Genomic DNA, 27,366 nt, shown 5'->3' with positions numbered 1-27,366 from the left:
TATGTAGAATCCGAGAATACATTTATTATATAAATAATAATCACATAAATAGTAGTATTGTAAAACTTGCATTAGTAGCTTCCGCTTTGGTATATTATAACACGCAACTTAATACTAGTAGAGAAAGTAAACTTATACTTAATCATCATATCATAAACTTAAAGGCATAGATAATGGTTTAGTAGGGCAAGATCAAATTAAAAACATAGCTAAATCTCCAAGATTAAGCTTAATAAAGTGAGTTGGCATTTAACAAGGTGAAATCCCAAATATACCCCTTGAAAAACCATTTCATTTCTTCTCTTCTTCCACCTCAAAAGCAGAAATTGGGTAAGTGCGGGAAATACCGGTAGGGGTACCAAAGGTAATTTTACCAGAATTAGGATCATCAATATAAATTTCATTAAGAGTGATCCAAATTAAGAGCTCCTTAGCTTTAACTCCATGAAGTTTCTTCATCCGACGATTCTCAACAAAGGCCGTAACATGAGTATCATATGATACTTGTTTACCGATCTTTTCGAACCGGTGTTGGATCGGTTTTTTTTGGGTTAGCCACACGAACCCGGTCGTACGATTATACCCGACTTCCTCAATATCATCCATGGGTAGTAGACCATTAGGCATGTTGATTTCGAGTAAAAGCTCTTTTGATTTTTGCTTGCATAGGTCTGAACCGGTGTATATTTCCGCGTTTTCGCGGTGTTTTTCTATGAACTGAGCCGACATTTTTGGAAGTTTGTAAAAATATGTTAAAGTTAGGACAGTCTTCTCGCAAGGCTAAAAATAATATAATTGGAAGGTATGGGGTTATAAGGAATGATGGGGTTTAAAAGGGTTTATATAGAGTCTAAAGGAGTTTAAGTATGAAGAAAAAATTAAATTTTTTATGGGTAAAGAATTAAATTTTTGATGGGTATAGTTGGTTGGTGACTTGGTGTATATGTAAAGAGGTAGTGTTGCATTTATTAGTTGTTTAAAGGTGTTAGTTTGGAGGATGGAATAGGATTCTTGAGGATGTGGAATTTAGATGGGGTATGAACGTGTGATTGCCCTCCCACATGGAAAGTTGTTGGGAATTGCTTGATTTACTAACTTGTTTTTAATTGATGGATGTATGAATTATGATTTATGAATGAATATCATGCATTATAGAGGGTGGGCAACGAATTGCTCGAGATCAAGGTTGGTTTGTGTCAATTCGGTTTGGATCATAATTGTGTGATTAATACATACTTTAACTGGTTAATGTCAATTCAGATCATAATAAAATGATAAATGTTTTGATGTGAAGATAACCAAGTAAATTTCTTAAATCGGGTGATAGAAGTTGAATTACGATGCACGTGTCGATCTTACATTTTGAGTAGATTATTAAGTAGGTTACTTAATGATAAAAAATTCTATCAATTTTTGTTGTGTTCATTTTCAGTACTTAAGTTGTCTTACGACCTTAGGTTTAGGGGCGTAAATGAGCCGAGTCGAGCCGAGTATTAGCTTGTTCATATTCAAGTTCATTTAAGTTAGGCGAGTTCGAGCCCAATCCCGAGTTTTTAAGCAAGCTCAAATTTCTGTTCAAGCTAGGTTCGTTTAGTACACTATATCTTCATGAACGGTTCGTGAACAACTCGTTTATTTAACGAGCATTTCATGAACGAACTTAATAATAATAATCGAACTTCTCCAATAAATGAGCTTTGTACTTTTGATATTTGAAAATTCAAAATTACCATAATAATTGAATCTTAATTATAAATTTAATAACTAAATTAACAATAGTAAATAAATCAATAATTCATGAACATAAATAAATGAGTAGTTCATGAACATAACTAAACGAGTGGTTCATGAACTTATCTGAACGAGCATATCTATATATGTTTGTGTTCAAGCTCCTTTATTAAACGAGTTTCAAAACTTTTTCAAGCTCGGCTCATTTATTAAATAAACGTACATGAACGAGCTTCAACCGAACATGAGTAGTTTATTGATGGACTTGGTCCATTTACACCCCTACTTAGGGCCTGTTCACATTTACTTAATTTCAGTTCAGTTCAGCTCTAATCACTTCAGTTCAGTTCAACTCTTAATTTCCCTCTCTCATAAAATATTCAGTTCAGTTCAGTTCAGTTCAGTTCAGCTCTAATCAGTTCAGTTCAGTTCAGTTCAATTCAGTATATGTGAACAGGCCCTTAGGTTGATTTGTAAGATGACAAAATAGAGTTTATAATTTAAGTCTGAATTGAATTATATGAATTGGGTAATGACTAATGAATGCGGGTTTATTGGAGTTGGGCCATAGTTGAGTATGTTTTTTGTTTATTTTCATGTCAAGTAGAGTAGGGTAGTTCATTTTGAATCAAACTATCAAAGTTGGGCTAATCTGTTTAAGCTCAAAAGAACAAAGCATTAAACTAGGACCAACAATTTATTTATCCTCTTAGATTGTAGATTATTGATCAGTCAATCAACAATATACATATATAACAAGACGAAAACATTTATTTACATACAAACCATAACAAAATCTGTCATTGTTTAGTACAGCCTTTATTTAAAGCCACCACAGATTAGCTACAACAGTTGATAAGCTTGATGAAAGGACTACAAAATCAAGCACTACTGAGGATTTGGAGGCCGACTGTTGGCAGAGGCAACGCGAGATCCCCATTCCAACAGTTCTTTGCTGGTATCGTCTTTGTGCACAAGGATTTCGATAAAACAAAGAGAGTCTTTATATTCACCCGTGGCAGCTGCTATTGCATCAATCAGTTGTTCCTCTGTTTGGACCTGCATTCACAACAACAAATTAAAATTAACACTTGACAAGATGAAGAATTTCTTAAATCATTTGCTAAGCCACATTTTTGTTATCAGCCGTTTGATAATTGAGAAATTATGCACCAAATATTGATCGATTGCTTTTAAAACTACACATGATTCTACATCTCTTTAAGTGGCCAAAAAACTGAATTGATCTTACGCATTAAGGTCTCAGTTGAGCTAATGAACACGAGTGAAAACATGCATCTACCATATAAGTCTAAGAAAATATAACTAGAATGAGTTGCAGAATTCAAATAAGTCTATATAAGTGGTAAATTACCTTTGCAGTCCAACAATTTCCTTGACCGTTATGGATAGCCTTAATAAATCCTGTATAGTTCCAGTTCTTAATCACATTGTAGGGGCCATCATGAATCTCGACTTCAATTGTATATCCGCCATTGTTGATGAGAAATATTATCGTCTTTTGTCCACACCGAATCATTGTTGAAACATCTTGAGCAGTGACCTAATAAGATAAAAAGAAACTGTCAGTTTTCCACTTTGTATCGTATTTCACCAAACATAATAACTGTAAATTGTTAGGATGGCAGACTGAATAGCAGCCTCAATACGCTGAACTGAGCATGAGATTCAAAAAGAAGTTACATTTGCAAAAGTTGTAAGTTTTCATTAACAGCTGACCTGAAAACTCCCATCACCTATGAAAGCAACAACTCGCTTGTCTTTGGCAGCTTGAGCATATCCCAATGTAGCACCAACAGACCAACCGATAGACCCATATTGCATCTGAAATTCAAACCTGTATATATTGAACACACATCCACAGTTTCAGGCATGAGTAATACATGATCAGACTTTAGGGCCCCGTTTGGTTTAATGTAAAACATTTTCAATGGAAAATTTGTTTTCATGGAAAACATATTTTCAAGGAAAAACACAATTGCAAATTAGTTTTCCTTTGTTTGGTTGCATACAAGAAAAGTCCAAGAAAAATAAAAAATAAGAGTGGAAATGTAAGGATGAATGAGAGGGAAGTAAAAAAGAGGTAAGGAGGAGAGAGGAAAATGTGGCTTCCCTTATTTTTGGAAGGAAAATGTTTTCCATCATTAAGGATGAAATTTTCCACCCTTGAAAAATTGTTTTCCACTCCTTAACAAACCAAACAAAGGAAAATGGGAAAAAATGGAAAATTCATTTTCCATGAAAACATTTTACATCAAACCAAACAGGGCCTAGAAGTCATTAAACACTTTCGATAAAAAGGAAAGAACCTTGAAGGGAAAAGGTTCATTAATAAGGTCTACCATATCACCAACAGCCAACATTCATAACCACAAAATGCTTGTATATGCTTTCATGTAGTACTTTCTAGCCCAAACCCATTGGCCGGAAATAAATCATCATGAATGACTTGTACTGTTGTACACCATGGTATGTACTTACGTATGTCACAATGGGATCCAATTCATTTTTGTACACATGAAATGCATAAAAGTTGCAGAAATAGTTTCAATAAAGACTTACAGATTGTTTGTATAAAGAAAAGGGAAGGAAAAGAAGGGGAGGGAGGAGAAGAGGAGGGGAGGGAAGAGGAGGGGAGAGAAAAAGGATGAGTTTTCCTTCCAAATCTCTCCATTGTTAGAGGGATCATTTTCATACAATTTAATCCCTCCATTTTTCTCCCCTTCAATTCCCTTACTTCCTCATTTGTTATCCAAATGAAAGATATCATATCTCTCCATTTCCCTCCCCTTCTTTTCCTTCCATTTCCTTCTATCCAAACACACTGTTAATGTATTCCAGTTGCTTCGACTTACCCACATCCTTCTGGAAGCCGGAGCTTTTGACAATTGAACCATGAGTCTCCTGTTTCCGCAATCAGTGCAGTATTCCCATCAATCATAGCCTGTTTTCATACCCATTCCAATGTCAAATAACAATTGAATGAAATTGAACTTATAGACTTATTGTCCATCAAGAATATAGAAAAGCATGCAAAAAAGAATTGAACTTATAGTCCATTAAAGGCAATGAATGTTGTGTGCATAAATTGAAAAACACCATGAATGCAATAATTGTTGTGTGAATAAATTAAAGAATATGGCTTGCCTGTATATGCTTGAAGAGAACATTGACTTTGAGAGGTTCATCCTTCCCACACTTTAGAGGCATGCCTGGAGGGGTATATATCCGTCGATAATTTTCTATTGCTGTGGTGTTTCTCTTAAGTTTTTTTGCCAATGCACTTAAGAAGTCATCCATGAAAACCCATCCATATGAGGGACCATTAGCAATAGTCACGCGGTTAGGCTGCACTAAGATCATTTTTTCTTTCTTGATCAGCAGGGAATACCCAACTGAACTATAATCATTAAAAATAGGACCCACGAAAACATAAGCATCAGCTGATTCGACCACTTCACCAACATAGTTAGTACTGACAGCACCCCAGTATGTGCCGATAAAGTGGGGATGGTGTTCAGGCACCAGCCCTTTACCTGATGGCATGACTGCTATAGGGTAACCACATGCATCTGCAAGTTCTACAAATGCCTTTTGCGCCTTTGCCACCCTAAGTTTGGGTCCGCCAATGATGACAGGTTTCACGGCCTTGTTTAGAAACTCGGCTGTTGCTTCCACAGCAGCTTCCAAGCCTAACTGATTGCTCTTACTGCATTGCAAACTCAGTGTCATAAACCAGAAGCAGAACATAGAATTTACGTGTTCTAGTTTTATCTAATATATACAAGTAATAAAATAATTATTAAAAATTTAAAATGCATACTGTGGTGCAAGGAAGTATGGAACAGGATCCCTAGCAAAAGTCGGATGAGGAATTCCAGGCAGATTACAGCCTATGCTAATGTAAACTGGCTTGCTTTCCTTTAAAGCAGTTGAAATTGCGGTGTCTATCAGCTCATGTGCATCATCCAAGTTGTTCACCACCGCCTATTGTGTTTATATGATCAACACATTATACATCAAACATGAGCAACAGAGCACTCCCAAACCAAAAAATGCAGCAAGTAGGTAACATGTTGATCCCTTGTCCAATAATTTCGTAAAAAAATGCATATTGTGTGACTTTGAGTTGGTTAAACTTACCCAAACATTTTTCAAGTACCTTAACAACAAAATACTCTATGTATTCATAGGTACTAATTATATGTCATTGTGGTATAATATCTTATGTACCATTAACACAGTGGTACCCAATAAAATGTCATTATAATCCTAAAAATAGCTTTAATGACCGTTAGAGTACTGAGTACATGTCTAATTAGTACTACATGTATATCTCACAATGATATACGAAGCAATAATTAATGCACCATTTACTTATTTATTTATATAATTAGAAAAATATACTCTTTCGTTTTCTTGAGAAAATAAAAATATAATTAGTTGATGTAGTCATGTCGGATGTAGCTACGCAAACCAAGAAAATGTGAAAATAAAAACCATACATGTGAGTATTTTTTCTTTAAAATGAGATTGAGAGATAGAGAATGAGGGATTAACAAAATAACGACTAGTAATTTTCAATTTTTATAATTGGTAAAGAGGGCCTTGACAATTTTCAGTCCAATATTTACCGACTAAGCACTTGGGGGTAGAGGGGAGGGTAAGGGAATCCCTACACCCAAGCACTCTCACTAGGTAAGATTCAAACCCCAATCCTTTAAGATCTGAGGTAAGAAACTTGCCAAGTGAGCCAACACTTTGTTGGTTGCGCCCCTAGTAAAAGTGATGAGAAGTTAGAAAATGGAAACCAATTACTGGTATTTTATGCATACAGCATACATAATATCAACAATCTTACTATACTTTCTGTTTCAAAACATATAGCACCCATTTCTTTGGACTTCTCCTAAATTCTTTATCATACCATTTTTAGAAATACTGCATATATTTATTTGACGCTTTCATAATTACTACTAGAAAAAATGAAGTCATGAAAAAGGTAATAAAATGAAGGGAATATATACCTGAAAACAAGTGACAGTCTGAAAGCAACGCAATTCCTGAGTAAAATCAGGCAACCCAATAGTATGATGCAAAATCCTATTAGTCCCATAATCATTAGAATTGGGTCCACCAACAATACAAATGACAGGTAAATTCTCACTATTAGCTCCAGCAATAGCATTAAGCACACTAAGCCCGCCAACAGTGAACGTGACAACACACGCGCCAACACCTTTCGCTCGCGCATACCCATCAGCAGCATACCCTGCGTTCAGCTCATTGCAGCAACCGATCAAGTTCAGCTCCGGCTCATCAACTAGATGATCTAATAAGGTTAAGTTGAAATCGCCGGGAACCGAGAAGACGTCTCTTACGCCTATTTGAACTAGCCGGCGACCGAGGTGCCGGCCTAGTGTACCTGCACCAGGTTGGAGGGGTTTGATTGGTAAGGCTCCGTTATTCATTGATTAAAATAAGTTTAAGGGAATGAAGGGAATGGTGTTTTAGAGTTTGGAAGAGTGGAAGGTTATATAATTAGGCACTTGGAGAATAATCAGTGGGCTAAATTGGGGGTATTTGATTAATTAATAATGAAAAGAAGGGGATAAAGTGGGTTCGGTTTGGTTTTATGTAGGCGGCGGAAACAGGAAACTAGACTCTGTTTTTGGGAATAAAGAAAAAGGGAAATGATGGAAAAACAGGGGAAATTGTGGATTCCTAGGAATCAAGGATTTGACAAGTTTGGGTGTTGTTGAAATTAAAAACGGTCCACCGTTTGTAGTTCTGAAATATACGGTGATCAATTTTGATTTTTCTGTCTTTTTCTTGGGGAAGTAGATTCTTTCTTAAAATAATACTACCTTTGCTTTGCATTACTCGAGTATTATTTATGAGATATAAATATTCATTTGTTGCGAGTAATGTGAAGTAGAGGTAGTATTATTTACAACAATTTGACATAAAATATAAATACTATCTCCGTTTTTAAATACTTGCTCCATTTCTCCATGTGCGGAGTTTTAGGAGAAATTGAAGAAAGTAATAAAATATGGAGCTAGTGAGGTTGGTGAAAGAATAAAAACTTGTAAAAAGCCAAAAGTAGTGGGGAGAATTGAGGATGATTTACAAAAATATAGCTTTTAAAAAACTTATTTACGGTTTTGCATTGGAATGAAACTTATTTACGAAAATATAGTCCATGTAGGCTTGGAGATACATTTGGGGGTAATTTTTTCTTTAGAGACAAACCGCTACCTTAAGTAGCGGTTATAGTCTAAAACCGCTACTTGAGGTAGCGGTTTGTCATTAGTACTCTAAGTAAAATACATTTAATCAATTTATGAAGGGTAAAACCGCTACTTGAAGTAGCGGTTTTAGTACATAAACCGCTACTTGAGGTAGCGGTTTTACTTTGAAAAATAAAAAAATAAAATAAAAACTTATCCGAGCCTACGTGGACAGTAATTTCGTAATTAAGTTTTATTCCGACGCAAAAGTGTAAATAAATTTTAATATAACCATACTTTCGTAAATCATCCGAGAATTGAAGGAGAGAAAATATGAAATTTATAATGTTGGGTCCACTTGGTGAGAGAAATTAATTATATATTGTAAAAGCTTTATAAATAAGGAAATGGAGTAAGTATTTAAAAACGGCCGAAAAAGAAAAGTGGAGCAAGTATTTAAAAACGGAGGGAGTAATAAATATCTAATTATTACAAATGAAATGAAATGGGTTCCTAAAAAAAAAGGGTAATAATATAGTTTCTTTAGTAGACTTGTCAAGAATGAGTGTGTGTGGATTTTAATTCTTCTCTGGCTTTATGGCTTACAAGCTGTAAAGTTGTCAAAAATTGAAATTTATGTTTTTTATAAATGGAGAGTTGTTAAAATTAAACCCAATTTGTATAGAGAGCAACTATGATAAATTAAAGTAAAAAAATTTAAATTTCGTTAATATAAACAAAGTGATCCAATGTGATTTGTGAAAGCAAAGTGATTTAATATGATTTAAATATTATTACTATGCAAGTCTTGTTTCTTACTACGTAGTTAAAGATTATCTGGTACTCTCTCCGTCCCTAAATTACATTTCCCTTTGGAAATTTATACGGGAGTTAAGAAGAAAGAATAAGACAAATAACAATAATTAGATAATGCAATGAGAAATACAAAACATTAAATAATGTTTTTGAGTAAAACAAAGATAGATTAGTGATTACTCATGGAGGAAGTACTAGAGGAGGTCAGTTATGTATATAGAAATACATAACATGGCATTCTTGTAAATAAAATGCAACTTTTGTTGTAACGGGTATGGAATTTGGAGGGAAAATATAATTGTACAGTAAAAAATGTAACGGGGTGGGGACACTTGGTGGAATAAACAAATATTGCAAGCCCCACCAAAACTTGTCATTATCCTCACAGAAATTCTCGTCTTACTCGTCGTCCCCAATTTCGCAACAAGAGGCAAGGTTCCTCAATTTCGGGGAACCTGCCATAATTTCCGGTGGACGAAGTTCTTCATATAATTTAATGAATTGGAAGAGGTAGCATTTGTCTTATGGAGTATCTGGAAACAACTGAGGACCTTGAAAAGTACGAAGGTGGTGAGTTTGGAGTTAGGGTTGGTGATGAAGTCGTCGAATATGCCGCAGTTGTTGATGATCAGGACGATGATTTTTGCGCTGCAGCGTTAGACGCCTTGTTAAATCAGGTATTCGAGATAATTGTTTGAAAAAAGGGTTTTGCAATTGGTAGGGTGTAAGCAGTAACGGTTTAAATTTCAATTTTTGCCTTGTAGTTGATTGAAATTATGTGAATTGGTTTAGTTGATTGAAATTATGTGAAATGGGTGTAAGGATTGTAGGTTTAAAATGTAATTTTTGCCTTTTAGTTGACTGAAATTCTGTAAAATGGGTAATGGGTTTAAGGAATAAATGTTTAAATTTGAATTTTTGCCATTTTGATCGAAATTATGTAAATTAGCTGCTCTTGAATTATTACTCATTTTCAGATATCTATATAAATATAATTCAAGTGTTGGTGTATTTCTATGTGTTATTGGACAGTGTTGTATATAATATCCAGCTTATTGAGATGTGTCTAAGTGTCTAACCCACTACCCTGAATTATTCACCTTAGCATATAAAGTGTTGCTGTTAAATTTGTTTCTGTAGTATAGCGGTAAATCAGCTCAAAAATTGGTTAATTGGGCAAAGTTTAGTGATTTGATAAGGGGTGTGAATTGTGTGGTGTAGGTTGTTGTTGGGGAGGAGTCTTATAGGACTCCAAAGAAAGGTAAGAGCAATGTGTTACTTAGTGTCGAAATTGAAGAGCCTGTGGAATTGGAGGTGGATGTACCTCTGCCGCCTCCTTCTGTTGGAATGTTGTTTGGTTCAATGCTAGAGGTTGATGAGTACTTTCGTAATTATGGCCAGCAACAGGGGTTTGGTGTTGTAAGGACTAGTGGGGCTAAGTCTGGGAAAGGTGATAAGTGTAATTGTAGGTGGACTTGTGAATGCTATGGTAGGCCCGTGAGAAAGAGGAAAAAGCCTGAACCCAGGCTGGTTTCTGATGCTCATATCAGTGAAGATGAAGACATGTGTCCTAAACGCAAGTCGAAGAAATGTGATTGTACGGTGACTTTATATGCTAAGGTGAATAAGTCAGGGCAGTGGGTTATTGATAAGGTGCATCTGACACATGTTGGGCATAAGCCAACTCTTGGGAAATCAAAAAACATAAGTAGGTTTCGGAAGAAATTTTTGGTGGATAACCCTCACCTTGTGCGGCAGCTGTCTGTTGAACGGAAGGCTGGGGTTCCTGTGGCTAATATATATAGAAATATGGCAAGGCAGAGGAATGGGCTGGAGGATATGCCGTTTGAGCAGAAGGACTTACATGATGAAGTTGCAAAGCAGAGGAAAGTTGTGTTTGAACAAGGTGATGCAAAAGTTATGTTTGACTACTTTAAGAAGATGTCGGAGGACAATGATAAGTTCTTTCATACATATCGAATTGATGATGAAGGTCGCTTGAAAGATGTGCTATGGGTTGATGCTAGGAGTAGAGCGGCGTACGAGGAGTTTGGTGACGTTGTTGTGTTTGACTCTACCTATTTGACTAATGAATACAAGCTCCCTTTTTGTAACTTTGTGGGTGTCAACCACCATGGGCAGACCGTTCTGCTTGGTTGTGCTCTTGTTAGTCGTGAGACAACGGAGACTTTTGAATGGGTATTTTCAAGTTGGCTTAGATGCATGGGTGACAAAGCTCCTATTGGGATTCTAACGGACCAAGATCCGGCAATGCGGAAGGCTTTGAAGGCGGTTATGAAGGGTACGACGCATAGATGGTGTATATGGCACATTCTCAACAAGTTTGCTCAGAAGTTAGGCAAGCGCATCTACTATCCTGAGTTGAAGGACGGACTGCACCAAGCCGTATATAACAGCCTTGACTGTGAGGAATTCGAACAACGTTGGCCGGAGGTTATTAAGAAGTATGAAGCTGATGATGATGAGTGGCTGGCAGGTATGGTGTTAAACAGATCTTGTTTCCTTTTTTTCTTGCAGATTATTTATGTTGTTCTTTGTTGTCTGTTGTGTTTTGCTGCTGTGTTGTATTGATAGTTGCTGCTCACATCTATTCTGGTGATATATGTAGTAGTCTATAAGTGATTGATGTTGATCCTGTTCCTTGTTTTTTAATGAGTGGTTGTGTGGCTACCATGTTAGGCTTGTATGAAGAAAGGGCTATGTGGGTTCCAGCATATGTGAAACACTTGTTTTGGGCCGGGATGAAAACCACGCAGAGGGTCGAAAGTATTCATAGCTTTTTTGATGGCTATTTGAGCAAACACACGTTGTTACATGAATTTGTGGAGAGGTATGAAGAAGCGTTCTCGGTTAGAGCAAAAACAGAAAAGAAGACTGACGACAACAATGCCAGGTATGTGAGGAAGGCCTGCACCGATTTTCCTGCTGAGCTTTTCTTCCAGAAGATTTACACGGATGCCAAATTCAAAGAAGTTCAGCGTGAATGCACTCGTACGATGTATGTCAACGGGATTGACAGAAGACAGGTTTCTGATCATGTTGTTGAGCATGTTGTCGAGGATAGAGTTTGGTACAAGCCCCAAAACTCTAAGAAAGAGATACCCTCCAAGCGTAAGCGAAGGTACGTGGTTACTCTTGACATTGGTAGTAAGGATGCTTGGTGTGAGTGTAAGTATTTTGAATGTCATGGGATTATATGTCGTCACATAATTAAGGTGTATGAGTTGCATGATCATGTGGGTATTCCAGTCAAGTTCATCTTGAAGCGTTGGAGGAAAGATGTGATACGGCCGTATACCCGTGTGAAGGTTGGTTATCATGATCCGAGTAAGACAGAGGAGGTTTGTAGGTTTGACAAGATGATGGTGAAGTTTGGTTCTCTTTGCTCTAAGTCGTCCTTCTGTAAAGAAACAACAAAACTTGTTCTTGATACGCTTCAGTTACTTGAGATTCAAGTGGAGGAGATGGTTGACATGATTTAACAAAAAGGGTGACAAGAATGGTTCTTTGGAAAAAGAAAAAGGAACACCTGTTACTCCATCCACGCAGAGGCAAGGAAGTTGCTCTGAGATACCCAAAGATCCTCCTATTCCTAAAAAGCCGCCTCACCGCACAACAGATGTGAGATTCCCATCGTGTATTGAGAAAGCAAAGAAGGGTAACACTAATCGAAAGAGTTGTAGCCAAAAAAAGGCTCAACAACAACAATGTAGCACTCCCTCCAGCAACCAGGTTTTCATTATCCCATTTCATCGGCTAATTTAAAACATGTTTTAAGTTTAGCATACCTATTTCATCTATATATGTATTTTGTGGTGCAGGGTTATTTTTTCCCCTACAGCCCCCAATCTGTCGACGGGATACAGATGGTTGATGGTGATGGTTCTATTGGGTACTTCACTGGTGTTTCTGGAGGCTCTGAAAGTGATCTTCAGGCAATGTATAAGGCTGGTTTCATTCCTTATCAGTATACACAGTACAGGCCAATGTATCCATTTGGTGTTTTGGCAGCATCTCCCCATTCCCCTCACACTCCTCGTTCTACAGCATATTCCACAGCTGGTGGCAGGCCTATGTTCAGACCTATTGCTCCAAAGGCTCCGATGTCCACCCATGGTAATATACGCTACATAACTCCACCTCATGCATCGGTACACCCTACTACTCAGCAGCAGCAGTAGCTGGACAAGACTGCACCTTTCGTGTTTCAAGAAATTTTTGAGGACTAATTGGTGAACTAAATATTATACGCTCACCGTTTTTGGAAGCTTAACTGATGAACTAAAAACATAATTCCTGACTTTTAACTCTTTAGGACAGGTGATTTAACGGTGTTAACATGGTAAATTTTTTGTAAAGAATACATTTATTGTAAGTCTCTTAATATTTTGCAAGAGGTTACATGTCCTATTTGTTGGGGGATTTTTTGTAAAGATCAAGACACTGATCCTAAATATAGCCAATATATTTACTTTGATGTAGGTAAAGTAAAAAACCGTTTTAATTTCAAGTATTATTTGTTCTACATTATATTTGAGTTTCCTAATTTGTCACAAATAGATATATATATCTGACCATAGACTTGGAAATATAATGATATGGGGGACATGTACTTATACATTTAAGATTGCCGCTGGATTAGATTATGAATCAGTGCATCAGCATGTAATTTTAACAAAATTTCATTATGCATGCAAGTTTTAATGAATTATGACTTGCGCTGGACCTCAAAATGATTACACAGTGCTACTCGTGAGTTATCTAGTTGAAGCCATTATTGTAACAGTTACCCATAACACTTCTTGCTAAGTTACCATTAACAAGTCAATTCCTCACACTGACATGTCCTAGGGTTCGACTAAGGTAATGTCATAACTATTCTTTGGACGTATGACTGAAAATATTTATTTTTCATTGGGATTTAATAAAATGTAACTGGGATATTACAATGGTGCACTAATCACTATTATAAAAAGACTAACTGATTCCGTGTAGGGTTCGACTTCAAACTCCTAGGGTTTAACTAACAAGTACAGTGTTACCAAATAATGTGTTTGGTAACTCTCATAATTCAATGTATTAGTTTTGAAGCGTAGAATTGGGTTATTACATTCTTATTTCTTTTCCAAAGTACTCCTACACTGACTTCCACCAATTACCGCGTCACATTAACCAAAGTGCACAAAATAGTTGGGCCATATATTGTTCTAGTGAAGACAGTGTTGTAACGAGTGTTATTGTATCGTGTATTATGTATGATGGGGTCATTAATATTTGTTGTTTAACCCGCTTGTACTTAACCTTTTATTGATATTTGACTACCAATGATGTGTTGCATGACCCTTTATTGATATCATGATCCATTTCATATTCCACGATCAACAAGTAGGGATTATCACTTGGATTTATAGTAGTACTACTAATAGTAATATTGTAACACTGAAACTGATCAGGGTTGTGCTGTAACGCTTAGAAATAACAATCATAACACAAGTAATGGTTTATGTCACATTTGAACTACTCTACATGACGTACGTATGTATGTAACTGTCTATTACAAGGGTTGGATTGAAGGGTCCTAGGGTTGGACTGAAGTTTTGCTGAATTATAATTTATCCACTGGGATTAAAAATAATTTATCTGGGTAGTGAAATACTACGCTGTGTACATTTTTGAAAGTGGTACTAATACTCTTTAGGGTTCGACTTCAAAATCCTAGGGTTTAACTATGAAGAGTAGAGTATCGAAAGAAGGTGTTTTCTAAGAATACTTGATGAATGTTGTAGTATTATAGTGTTCTTAGTTTCTGAACACATTCTGTACTCAGGTCAAAACTATTTCAAAACTTACTTGTACACCTAATCCGTCACATTGTCCTACTTGCACAAAATATGTATGCCAAATTACATAGAAAGTCTTGTTTCGATTTATATTCAAGTGTCCTATACCTTTACCGTTGGGAGCACAAAATGCTCTTTGTACCACGAATACTTATTACGTGCTTCACTTTAGGACTAATCTTGATTACTTGCATGAGATATAACAAGGCCTTTTGTTGATTGTGTTAGTAATCACTCATTTTCCATTCCATTTTCATTGATGTACATTCACTCCCGTTGAATTAATACATATAACTGGGATACAGAATAGTAGCACTGGAAGAATTATTATCCAACTGAAGTGTAGAAGGGTACGACTGCTGTTTTCAACATGCTAATTCAATCCACACATTATGGAGTCAGTTACTTGAAAAAGGTTTGTAATAAAATTGGGGTACAACTGTCAATAGGTACATTGAAGCTCTTTTTTGTAAATGGGGATGCTAAGATATCTGCATGTGTGGGGTAACCTTGGCGGCAAAAAATTCACAATTTACCGCCTTGTGAGATCTATATAAGGGGACAAAGTTACTCTTCATTTCACTCTTATAATTCCTCTAACATGTCTTTTAACTCAAGTTCTTCAACTTCAAATAGGGCACGGTATTTTTCAACTCCAAAATCAAATGTAATTTGGATTGCTGCTAAGAATTGCAACTGTGGAGGACAGTCTCTAGCGGAGTTTCGAATTTCGATGTCTGCGGCCAACCCTCACAGGCCTTACTACTAGTGCCGCTACTGCAATTTTGGCAATGGGTAAGTGAGGTGGATTTCATCAGCCACGGAAACAGAACTTCTATGGGTGTTCTTAGTCAGAGAATTGACAATTTGGAGCGTATCGCGTGGAAGCTTATAAAGCTTGTTGTTGTTGTTTCCATTATCACAATGTTGCTAAAATTAAAGTGATTTATCCAAGAACGTTTATCATCCTCGATTGTGCGTGTCGCTTTCATTTTAATTATGTTACTAGTGAAAATTTAATTGCTTCACAACCTTTTATGTACTCGGAATGTAAAATTATTTTCCCTTAATTGTACTAGTATTACAGCTAAATTAATTATTTGGGTACTACTATATATCATGCCTTACGAATAGTAAAGTAGCACCAGTTAAGAAAGGGAATTATTTCAACACACCAACATGATTTTAGTATCATAAATTAAGCCCCAATGGGTATGACCACATCAAGGCTTAACATACTACACAGTCTCAACAGATACATTAACCAAAGTCTTAACATTTGAAACAGAGTTCTTAAAACTAACAGCATCAACATAATAACAGCAGGTGCAAAACCCAAAAGTCTGAAAAAAAAGACACCCCGATTAGCTTGGTACGTAATAGCCGAATAGGTAACACTAGACCCATAAACACAAAGAAACCCAGCATCTTCAAGGCGTGAGGTGGTCATTCCAGTCATGGATTGTGGGGTCATCTTGGCCTACTCCAGTATAGTCACCACTGCTTGAAGAAGAGGCCGATTTCGGTGACGGGGTAAGGTGATCATTCCAGTGATGGGTTGTGGGATCATCAGTCGGATCACCTCCGGAATATGGCGAATATGACGATGGTGGGGTCGGGGTCCTTCCTCCTTGTGTACTTGACTAGTTGACTACATTACACCACCAAATGGTTAGGTAATACACTTTAATTAACCAAGACTAAGACCCAACATAAGTTCCTCTTCCCTGTGTACTTGCTAATGACCCAACATAAGTTCCTCCCACAGACATACTATTAAAAACAATATATAACACTAAAATGAATATATAAGATCATAAACTAATTTTTGACTAATTAACTAGGATTTAACAATCTAGAGTAATATCAAGTAGTGAGTAATATTCTTGGACACCCATTTAATTTTTTGGTAACGAAATTTTAGTACATGTTGCGTTTTGAACGTGTTGTCCAAGAAGGACTAATTACCTCAATCTCGACACCAAGTTGATGCCCAAAGTACGAATCTCCTCTCTTAGTCACCCATGGGTTCAATTCTTTCATATCCCAAATGAGCAGCACCTCACTATACCCATTGTTACCTCCAAACACTTCAATGTCGTAGACACTCCGAAGCTGGAACTTCAGGTAATCCGCTGTTGATTGGTCGAACCGAGCCTCAGTGACTACCACAAGAACAGGGACGTAAAAAGAGAACAACTCACAGAAAGTCTCAACAAATGACGGCATGTGGACATTCCTAGCATTCCAAACGATGACATTGGACCCAAGAGGTAAGTAACGTTGAGTTGTTTCAACGTCAGTCTCACAGCCGTGGAGTGATACACGAGAATACTTCACCTTCTTCTTCTCTGTAATACAACAATGCACATCCAAATGAATTGATTTGAGGTTGTTCTGTACCTCCATAATGTGAACAGCTGCGATTGATGCACCTATGAAGACGTGCCTTCGTTGTAAAGGGAACGTGTAGATCGGGAGTTGGTCGGGCTGAACTAAAGGCTTTAAATCAAAGATTGGAACAATATCCTTAGGGATGAACTCGTCATCTCCAGTGACGGAGTTTTCACACACCCATTTTGCGAAAGGGCCAACCCCCTTGTGGAGATAACCTTGCAAATCTGACAAGTCTGGATAGTAAATAGGTCGGAGTTTTTGCTCAGCCACTTCCATCAAGCTGTTAGGAATGTAGGTGGTGGTATTCAGGTTAAGAGAATTGATCAGCTTCTCTCTCAGGAACCTAGGATGAATTCTCACACTATCCGCAAAGGATTCGTGATCATCAAAATAAGGTGTGTAGTTAAAATCAAGTTCGGGGGTGTTTGTGGTGATGAAGGGCTTGAAGTTTATCACTGGCTCGGTAGGGTGTTCAAGTACGTACCTTCCCCAAGCACCCATTACATAAGTGGGATCATTTCCAGGGCTAGTCATGGCTTTGGTACTTTTTGGGGTTTTTTTTTTTCAAGCAACGGGTTCAGAGCTTTCAAGAGAGAAGGAATAAGTAGTAGTAACTGCAAATTGAATGGGGAAGGTTATAAGAATTCCACTATGAGATTTTTATAGTAAATGTGGGAAAGGGAAAATTAAAGGAAGTAAAGAGTTAATGTAGTTAAGATACATTTGACCAAATCCCAGAAAATCCGAACAGCAGAACAGTAGAGAAGAGTGTAGGGGTTTCTTTCTTTTACGAGGGCAACTGACAACTGGTAAGTTGAACTGAGCAAGCAAAAAATAGAGATAAGACAATACATATTCAGTGGTAGTACAATTTTTTTGGGGGCTCAAGGCATCAAGGCATAGCCTTATATTAGAAGGGTAAAGCTAATTTAGTGGTAAAGAAAGCACATTTTAAATGAGCCATCATATTAAGGTTGTAGGAGGTTTGCATTTTGTAAAAGACAACCCCATCACAAATACAATTTCTTACTTCCTTGGACATTTTTGGGCTATAATAGACTTTTGGGAATTAAAAGACTTAAATAATGAGTTTACGCCTTAAAACCTCAATAATTTAGTATTTTAGGAAAAAAAAATTAAACGCAAAACTTTGACTAGTGGTTTGCCTCAAGGCCCCAAATTACAAAGGTTGACTTTTTTTTGACAAAAAAGATTGACTTTATAGCAATCACACGCTGATATTGGTCGATATATTTTTTGTTTTGCTTTTTACAGTCACTGTATTATATTCAAAATTTCAAATTTATATATGATGAGAAAGAATTAGTTTAAGCTAAGATTTGTAAACTTTTTTACTTAATATAGTACAAACATAAATGTCATACTAGTATTATTTCGAAAATAGTTTTTTTTTTTATAATCAAAATTATTTCGAAAATAGTTCATGGAGTCTATCAATTTTATTTTTTAACTCGGTAATAAGGTCAATAAATTACACTAAGATGTATATTTTACAAAATAGAATTTTTTTTTTGTATTTTGTGGTTTTTTTTAATAGAATGTCGGCCAACACCCCATACACCTTAATAGGGTTTTTATCGCTTACAAAAGTTTAAGGATTACGTCCATGTAGCTTGTTAGACTAATCTTTAGCCTTTTGGTTGTGATATCAAACACCACTCTCTCGCTATTAGAATTAAATCGATTGTATATTATTAGACTGAATTCAATATACAATTTAAAGTTAGCTTTTATTATAGTATTTAAAGATTGAGTCTCGTATATATTTTATATATCATGTACTAGCTATAAACCGTATTCAATTCAACATTTGTAGAGAGCATATACGAGAATACTCAAATGTCCCCCAATTACCTAAATACACCTGCAAGTGCCCTTTCAGAGCACAGTTAAGATGTTATTAAACAAATGCAACTTATTTGAGCTAAATGTTGGGAACTTTGAAGTCTGCAGTTCAGTTCATACGTAAGAGCCATCAAAAAACCCAAAGTATGTGATTTAAAATGCATGTCTAAGTTTGATTACCAGTTTCAAGCTACAGATCCATACTTTAATTAGATGACCGAAATATTCCACAATTTCCAATTGCAAAATAATAAACCTCCAAATATGTTATAAACCGCCAAAATATGTGGGGCTTGAGACAAACTGCCCTACATATGACCAGTTAGCTTGTACTTTGAGACCCAACCCTTCTGTGGCCGCGACGTTCCTTTGGCAGGATGTTCTCCAGATTTCCCCTGATCTGGTTGAAATCACTGTTCACATCTTCAAGAAACACATCCTTTCTCACCTTACCAATTGTGTCCTGCATAATTGACAGCGTACCATTACGGAACTGAGTTTCTGATAAAAAGTTTTTCATAAAACACCAGACAAGGGACTTAAAGGGACCATCATAACAAAGTTGACTCACCAGGTGCAACTCCGCCTCAAAGCTTTGAGCACAATGTTTAACAGTGGCTAGTATAAGGGGACCACAAGAACACCTAATCGACAAAACCAAATCAGATGTTTAGCGCAAATTGACTCAGGATTTGATAGACACACTAATAACCAACAACATGTGATACAAATAAAACTTACGTGTCAGACTGTCGAACCGGATAAATGCTCCTTACCCAGTTCTCCAAAGTTCCCACCATCCAAAGTGGGTTACTTATATGGAGCAACTCCTCCAAAGCATTCAACTAAAACACCATGCACAATGAATACACAATCATCACCCAAAACTGTAAATTTAATTATGTAAATGGTGTACAAATTGGACCTTACCAACATCTCAACGATTGCTTCATGCCTCGAGAATGGATCCTCGTACATAGAGTCAATCATCCAAATCCTGTGGGATTTTAATTCCAAAGCAAGACAAAACCATTGTTCTGCATTCTTTTCCGGCAGCAACACAGGGACAAATACCTTAAAAAACAATTAAAAAAAACATTTATTACCACCAATGCATTCCAAAACATAAACTGACACAACATATATCTAAGTTTCAAGACATACAGTATGAATTTGGTCTACAGGATGACTAAGGACACGCTTGCAGTATTTTTTCCCCAGAGATTTGTACTCGTCTTTCCCAAGCATCACAAAATGCTACACAACATTATCAGAATATTAGCTACATTATCAAAATGCTACACGGGCATGAAACGATCTTTTTAAAAGGCAAAGAACACTCACCGCATACGAAGGATCTAACATAATCCTTTTTATACAATGCTGGGCTGACCAAGTTTTGGTATAAAGTACGGATGTCATCCTCACGTATTGATCGCCAACCCTTGCCCTTGGCAAAACCACACGATAACAATCTCGTTGCGTAGCATCAATACCATCACAATCAATAAGTGATGGGCCAGGCCTAAAAGAGAACCAGTTTAATTAAAAAGCAAACATAAGTAAACACAAGTACATTATGAGGAAAATGAACAATTGGAATGCACGTACGCATTTTCGTTCTTCAGATCTTTCCAGGCTTTCACAAAGCCCACAAGCCTCTTCTCGATGAAACCATCCAGCTTTCCGACAACACCCATGGGATTATCCCCCGCTAAAGAATTTGCTGAAGCTTCTTCATCAGTTCCTCCATTCCCACTATGTGCATTCCCATTCGCATTCCCATTGTGTGCATTCGCACTCTGTTCAATACTTTGGTCCTCTCCTCCATCATTATCCTTCTCACCAGTACTCCCAATAGTCATGTTTCGACCAAAATCACCAAGATTATGGCCCATACTCATGCCAGTCATTTTACACACATAACAACTAAATGTTTTTACAATAATATTTTCCACAAGAGTCTCAAGCTTCGGGGTCAACTGTTTACTCAGCTGCAAGGACAATGAAATGGTTTAACATCATCAGGAAGAAACTGTAACATTATACTAATTACATACAAAAAAACCATACATAATTTTACACAACTTTACCTTGTCCACCACATCAGTCACCAGAGCATTCATCTGCTCACTATTAGTCAGTAACGAACCATCCCTTGCCAGACAATCAGCATCCCTTGTTACAAGCGGATGCTCCTCACCATAAGCTATATCATAGGCCTTTAAACAAAGAAAAGCAAATACTCAAATCAGAAAACACAACAAAGATACCAATACCACTTACACAAGACAACAACACTTACCAACAACTTCCCATACTCATCACGAGTAACCTTGTCCTCAACAAGAGCTGCCCTTATCTCGGCAGAATTCCATACCGTCACCCTTGGGAACACTCCCCATTTCACAGGTTTCCGGTGCAAGTGATCTAGATAAAAAATCTGGAGGGCCACATAATCAACACACAATCGATAAGTTAAAAGAACAAACGACAATAGTCAACAAAATAAAAAGGAGGAACACTCACCATCACAAACAAAAGGCTACCACCACAACCAGATCTGTACCCGTCCCTCATAAACTTTGACTGGAAACGTCGGGCAGTGTCACACATCCAGTCTATGGTGAAAGTACACCAATCATACTCAGAAGCATGGCTAGCCACAGTTACACAAGGAATTAGGGAGGAAGCCAAATTTGATGAATTGGTTGTAGTGCATAGTAGTTTGCCGAGAACCACAATCATAAAAGCCACCATGAACTCCTCCTCATCATTCTCTGTAAGCAACGGCACAGGCTGCTGATCAGTCCCCAATGGACACAACACACTAGAAGCAACTTTCAAAGAAATCGTCTCCTTCTTTGGTCCGGTCCCATATGCATCATACATAGACTTCACCAGCATAATCTTGTCTTCATCTTCACCAATATCCATTGGAACGGGTTTCGAACCCATAGGAATCCCAAGTACACACCTCACCTGCTTCGGACCCATCGACATAATTTCTCCTTCACCAAATACCATGGTCGCATCTTCCCGAACCCTGGCCATAAGCCAATAGCAGAAATGCCTTGGGATATTCTTCATATCCAACTCCAACAGAGCACCAAACCCCATTCTCTTACTAACTCTTTCCGCTTCGAATCAAACGCGGAAACTAAAACGCAAAATGACTCAACCCGACACACAATATTCGGATACTGCCACATTGTGCACAATAACATTTCATTTCCACCAGTAAAACAAAGGAAGGAACTCTAATAAAATACACATAAGCTCAACAAGTACCTGCCCTACATTCTCGTGATGAGTCTTCAAAACCTCTCCTTTACTCAGTACCTTGTTCCCTTCAAGTGTTGGAACCTAAATCAAGTACAAAGCAACATAGGTTAAAGCCCACAAAACAAAATGGTAACTAATGCTATCATCATGTAAAGAAAACTAATTTTAAAAGATTACCTTACTACGCCGGTTATGACTTCCCTCCCCATTATGTTTCCTCTTCCGATAATTCCTTTTCATGTACTCCTTCATAAAATTTTCCATAAAAGAAGAGCTTGAATCTGACTCGCCTTCACCATCGGTACCATTACTATTCGTATAATCACCGTCATCATCATACTCATCTGCTTCCTGATAATCCTCATCATTCTTTTCCTTAGATGCTACCTTCTTGTCCAGCCCCTTGCTTTTTCGAAGGGGATGACCCTTCGACGGAACCCCATCCTTCTTTCCCTTCCCCTTCCCACCTTTACACTTAGAAGGACCACCCTTGTACAAACAACAACAATCAATTAGGTACCCTTGCCTATCTACATCACAAGATAAAATTTAAACAAAATATACAAATAAAACTCACCAATCCCTTCTTCCAAATCATGGAACGCACCATTTTCTTCCCCATCGCCCTACCCAATAACCAATTACATCAACAACTAACCACAACATAAACCCTAATTTAATGATGACTTTAACAACTAAGCACAATACCCTTATTTACACATTACCTCAACAACTAAGCACAACATATACCCAATTACATCAACAACTACAACATATACAATTATTTCAAGATTACATCAACAAGTAAGCACAACATACCCATTCATACAAATGTTATGATCATACAAACACCAAAACCCTACTTTCAGCATTGAAAATTGCTCTATTCGGTTATAAAATTCTCAATTCAATAAACGCACAAATAGCAATCCCTAGTTCAACATTATAAAATGCACAATTGAATAATCACACAAACACCAATCCCTAGTTCGACATAATAAAATGCGCAATTGAAAAATCACACAAACAACAATCCCTACTTCAACATAATATAATGCGCAATAGAATAATCAAATATATATACTCCAGTTCAACATTAAAAAATGCTCCTTTACTAACTAACACTCCCACCAAGCCCTATTTTTACCATTAAAATATCAGACAAACAACTATCCCTTTCACATGGGTGACAACCTCTCACGCTCTCAATAAAAAAAATGCTAACATATAAAATACCTACAAAACATACACAACATAACGAACGAACAAAAGCAATGCGAGTATCAACTTCAAATTAAACAACACATGCAATAATCCATCAAGCCCCTTTGAGTTACCAATAACCCTAATTCGTAAAATTGGGTATAAATTATATTCAAAACACCCAATTAATGGCAAAATACAAATCCAATTACTGCTTAACTATTATTACCATCACAATTAAAACCACCACTATCACTTAACCACTCACCTAAAACACAAATTCGTAGAATAAAAGAATTTTCTAAACCATTTTCGGCAAAATTAACATAACAAGTATATAAAGTATAAAAAACCAACCTTAAAACCCAACAAATTAGGGCTCCAACTCGCCAATTCCGGTACCCAGCTCTCCCAGCAAGCCTAAAAGCAGCGCAAATGCTTCGCCCACCAAAGACGGCTGATATAACTTACCAAAGATGGAGGATTTAACTTAGGAAATAATGACTCCGAAATCAAAATAAACAAACAAATTGCAGGAGAGAGGGAGAGACAGAGAGAGAAGGAAAATGAAGAAGAACACTGAATAGAGGAGAGAGACAGACTCCGCAAGAGTAAAACGCAAGATCCAAATAGGGCTCTTTTACCAAGGACAATATAATACTATATTTGTTTCAAGTACAGAAACGGGGTGTCACCTAGCAAAACAGAGATGCTCTTTAGGAATTTTCAAAATTCATGTTAAAAGACCACCGTGCCCCTCGTTATGTATTTCGTCATACATAACTAACCTTCCTTAGGAAGACCTCTTACTCATGACATGTCATCAATCCTTTGCAAAATAAAAGGACCAATCACATGCTCCTAATTGAAAATTTTTAACCAATCATATTCATTGTAATTTGGCACAAGGATTCTAAAAAATTAAAGGCTGAAAAGTACATTAGTCAACCAAACATTAAAAGTGGAATGTAAATACATTAATTATACATTAAAAGTACAACTGAAAAAGAGAGTGTATTTGGGATATCTAGAATTTTTTTTACTAAAAATAGAAAGGTGGAATGTAATTTTGTAATACCCAAAATAGAAAGGAGGATGTAATTTAGGGACGGAGGAGTACCAATAATTGATCACATTTGTTGATTTTACTAACAAATTGAATTATATGCTTTGATTAGCAATTAGTATTACCTTTATTTCATATTATTTGCAACTTTATGGTATAAAAAATAAAATATTTCAAAGTTTTTCTCTAAAAAAAATAATAAAAAATAAAAAATTTACTTCAAAGTTGTAATATGAAATGGAGGTAGTTTTAGCAATTACAAAGTTTTATATGTGGTTGGTCACACGATATGGCCAACCACTACAGGGGTTACTTGGTCAGTGTTAAAAGGGTTACTTTATTATTGTTTTAGGATTACATAACCAGTATTATAGGGGTTACTCGTTCAGTATTTTAGAGGTTACTTGATCAGTGTTATAGGAGTTTAGTTTGTTCTTTTATTTGTAGTCACACAGTGTGACCAACCACGCACAAAACAAGCTATCTAGCGACTAATTGTACAGTGTATATATAGAGAGCGCTTTGGTAAGTTAGTATGCAATTGCTAGTTGTTATTTTTATTGAGTTGGCAATAAAAAATAACATACCTAATCCTTATAGTACTCCAATAGGTTAGAAGTGATCAATGGGTGGGCCTGGTCAGGCCGAGGTAAAAAAAAACTATCCATTTCTCGAGCCAGGCCAAGCTTTGGGCCGGAAAAATTGTGCCCAAACTAGTCGGGCCATGCGGGATTTTTAGGACAATTTCGGGTCTAGCAAAAAAAAAAAAAACTAAAAATGCATAAAATCTATTTCCCAAACCCGTCCAAACATTTTTTAAAATCGGGCCGGGCCGAGCCCGACCCAATTTCAGGCCAAAAATTCTACCTAAAACCCGCCCAAAATCGGGCCAGGCCAAGGAGCTGAGCTGAGCGTGATCAGCTCTACAATAGGTTAACATGTTATCTTTTCAAATGGAAACCAAACTTCCAGATTTTCCCTCATTTAGAATTTTAAAGACAATTGTAATAAAGCCATCTATTGGAAACTGCTGGGGAAAGCGTGCATGAGCTTACACGATGCATTTCAATGCTAGATAATGGTAGTCGGGAAACGAAGGTAACTCATATTTTTCATGAAGGTAATCGCGTGGCGGATTGGTTGGTCACCCGTGAAGTCTCTTAAGAAAAGGATTTAGATATTCTTAGTTTTATTTCTTTATTAGGACTTGATAGTATTTTAGAAGAGGATGCTACGGGAATGGCTAGAAGTGGGTAACGGGCCGTACCGGGCCACTACGGGTCGTGCCTCGTTGAGGCTCGTGCTGGGCCATGTCGTGGCTGCAACTTGGCAGGTCGTGCCGTGCTGGGCCACCATTTGGCACACCCCAGCCCAGGGCGCGGCACGAAATACATGCCTGGTGTGCCGGGCCAGGCTGGGCAATGGGCTGCCCATACTTTTTTTTTATTTTTTTTTAAAAAATAGATATATATTTTTTTGAACAACTTTTAAAATGAGTATATTTAACTAATTTTATAAATTTATGTTTTTGTTTATGTTTTGGTATTAATTATATTATTATAGTTCTTTTTACTATTCTTATTTTTTTTATTATTATAGTTCTTTATGTTTATGTTTACGTATGTTAATTTTATTATTAATATATTATTATAGCCGTTTTATAGTCATTTTATGGCTGTTGGAAGCAGCGAATTACTGTTGTTTTGCACGGACCGTGCCGACAGGTCGTCCTGCGGACCAAATTATCGTGCATGCCACTTCCGATTTTTCAGAATTGTGTTCACGGCACGGCCCACGACCCACTTTCGATCACAGTGTCCTTCCGTGCCGTTGGCAGGCTCGGGCCGGGCCGTGCCACCACCGTACCGTGCCCATCTTTAGGAGTGACTTTTCCACGCCCTAGCTCCTCCGTAGGTGTCTTTTGTTTTCCTTGTTTTATTGTAGTGTGTTATTTTCCCTTGGCTTTGCCTCATTTGAATAAAATAAAATACATAAATAAATAATAAAAAATAAAAAAAAAGCTATTGGAAACCTCTTATTCAAAAAGCGCTAGTTAAAACTTTACTCCATTGTCAATTTTGAAGGGGCTTCCATCGGATTTCACCGGTGGAAAGCCACAAATTTTATTTTCTTTCAAGTTTTTTAATTTGTTCTAGGTTACAATAATGTCTCCCTCGAAAGAAAGGGTTTATCTCCTTCGAAAGACAAGGTTTTTTCGATCTCCTTCGAAAGACAAGGTTTTTCGGACTCCGTTGAAAGACAAGGTTTTATTTATGTTTAATTTTGTCTCTGGTTGTGCGGGGCTACTATTGATTATGGCTCGAATTCGGGTTACGGAGTCAACACAAGAATTTTCTTTCTCACAAAATTACGAAGCGGCGACGGATCCACTCAAAAAGTTGTATGAGACAACGAACCGAGAATGTGCCGAATTGTTATATTTATGTATTTGGATTCTTAGCCCTTCCTCGATTAATACTTGTTTGATTTTGCTAAATTCGTTTTCATTATCGTTAATTGTCAATTGTAGATACCGTATGGCTATTATTAATGAAATTTAATGTTCTTAAGACTTCTTTCAAAAAAAAAAAAAAAAGCGCTAGTCAACATTTTATTTTTTTTCGTTTTGGGCCAAAGTTGTTGATGCAAAGTCAGAGACTAATTACATTTATAAGCCCAACATATTGCCTAAATCGAGCACAATATGAAAGTGTCTAAGTACTTGTCTCTTGGTCTCTCTCCAAATGTTAACCCATTTGACCTTATTACTTTTTGTCCAACATTGATTATTTATTTATTTATTTATTATTTTCAATCAATTTGGTCATGAAATAAATCAATAAAGTTTGGATTTTTTAAAAGGCAATACTCCATATTATTTAAACTA

General features: G+C 36.8%; 3 protein-coding genes across 3 annotated transcripts; 1 reads left to right on the top strand and 2 right to left on the bottom strand.

Annotated features, from left to right (window-relative positions):
- On the bottom strand, positions 1–843 carry LOC110715055. Its single transcript, XM_021893628.1, has one exon. It carries the CDS (start codon positions 727–729, stop codon positions 292–294), a length of 438 nt encoding a protein of 145 aa, XP_021749320.1. The 5' UTR covers positions 730–843; the 3' UTR covers positions 1–291.
- A 1,566-nt stretch (positions 844–2,409) lies between these two features.
- LOC110715063 (pyruvate decarboxylase 1) lies at positions 2,410–7,499 on the bottom strand. Its single transcript, XM_021893639.1, has 7 exons — positions 6,780–7,499; positions 5,576–5,739; positions 4,900–5,461; positions 4,608–4,696; positions 3,472–3,589; positions 3,107–3,295; positions 2,410–2,790 (listed from the first exon to the last, which is right to left on the bottom strand). The coding sequence occupies exons 1-7, from the start codon at positions 7,221–7,223 to the stop codon at positions 2,620–2,622; spliced, it is 1,737 nt and encodes a 578-aa protein (XP_021749331.1). The 5' UTR covers positions 7,224–7,499; the 3' UTR covers positions 2,410–2,619.
- Positions 7,500–9,121: 1,622 nt separating this feature from the next.
- On the top strand, positions 9,122–13,417 carry LOC110715075 (protein FAR-RED IMPAIRED RESPONSE 1-like). The gene is made up of 4 exons (XM_021893651.1): positions 9,122–9,478; positions 10,023–11,298; positions 11,502–12,554; positions 12,644–13,417. Exons 1-3 carry the CDS (start codon positions 9,326–9,328, stop codon positions 12,302–12,304), a joined length of 2,232 nt encoding a protein of 743 aa, XP_021749343.1. The 5' UTR covers positions 9,122–9,325; the 3' UTR covers positions 12,305–12,554; positions 12,644–13,417.
- Positions 13,418–27,366: the final 13,949 nt, after the last annotated feature.

The sequence above is a fragment of the Chenopodium quinoa genome, unplaced genomic scaffold (genome assembly GCF_001683475.1).
Source record: "Chenopodium quinoa cultivar QQ74 unplaced genomic scaffold, ASM168347v1, whole genome shotgun sequence".
Taxonomy (NCBI): Eukaryota; Viridiplantae; Streptophyta; class Magnoliopsida; order Caryophyllales; family Amaranthaceae; genus Chenopodium; species Chenopodium quinoa.
The sequence above is the reverse complement of the archived record's forward strand: the minus strand, read 5'-3'. Positions and strand labels throughout refer to the sequence as shown.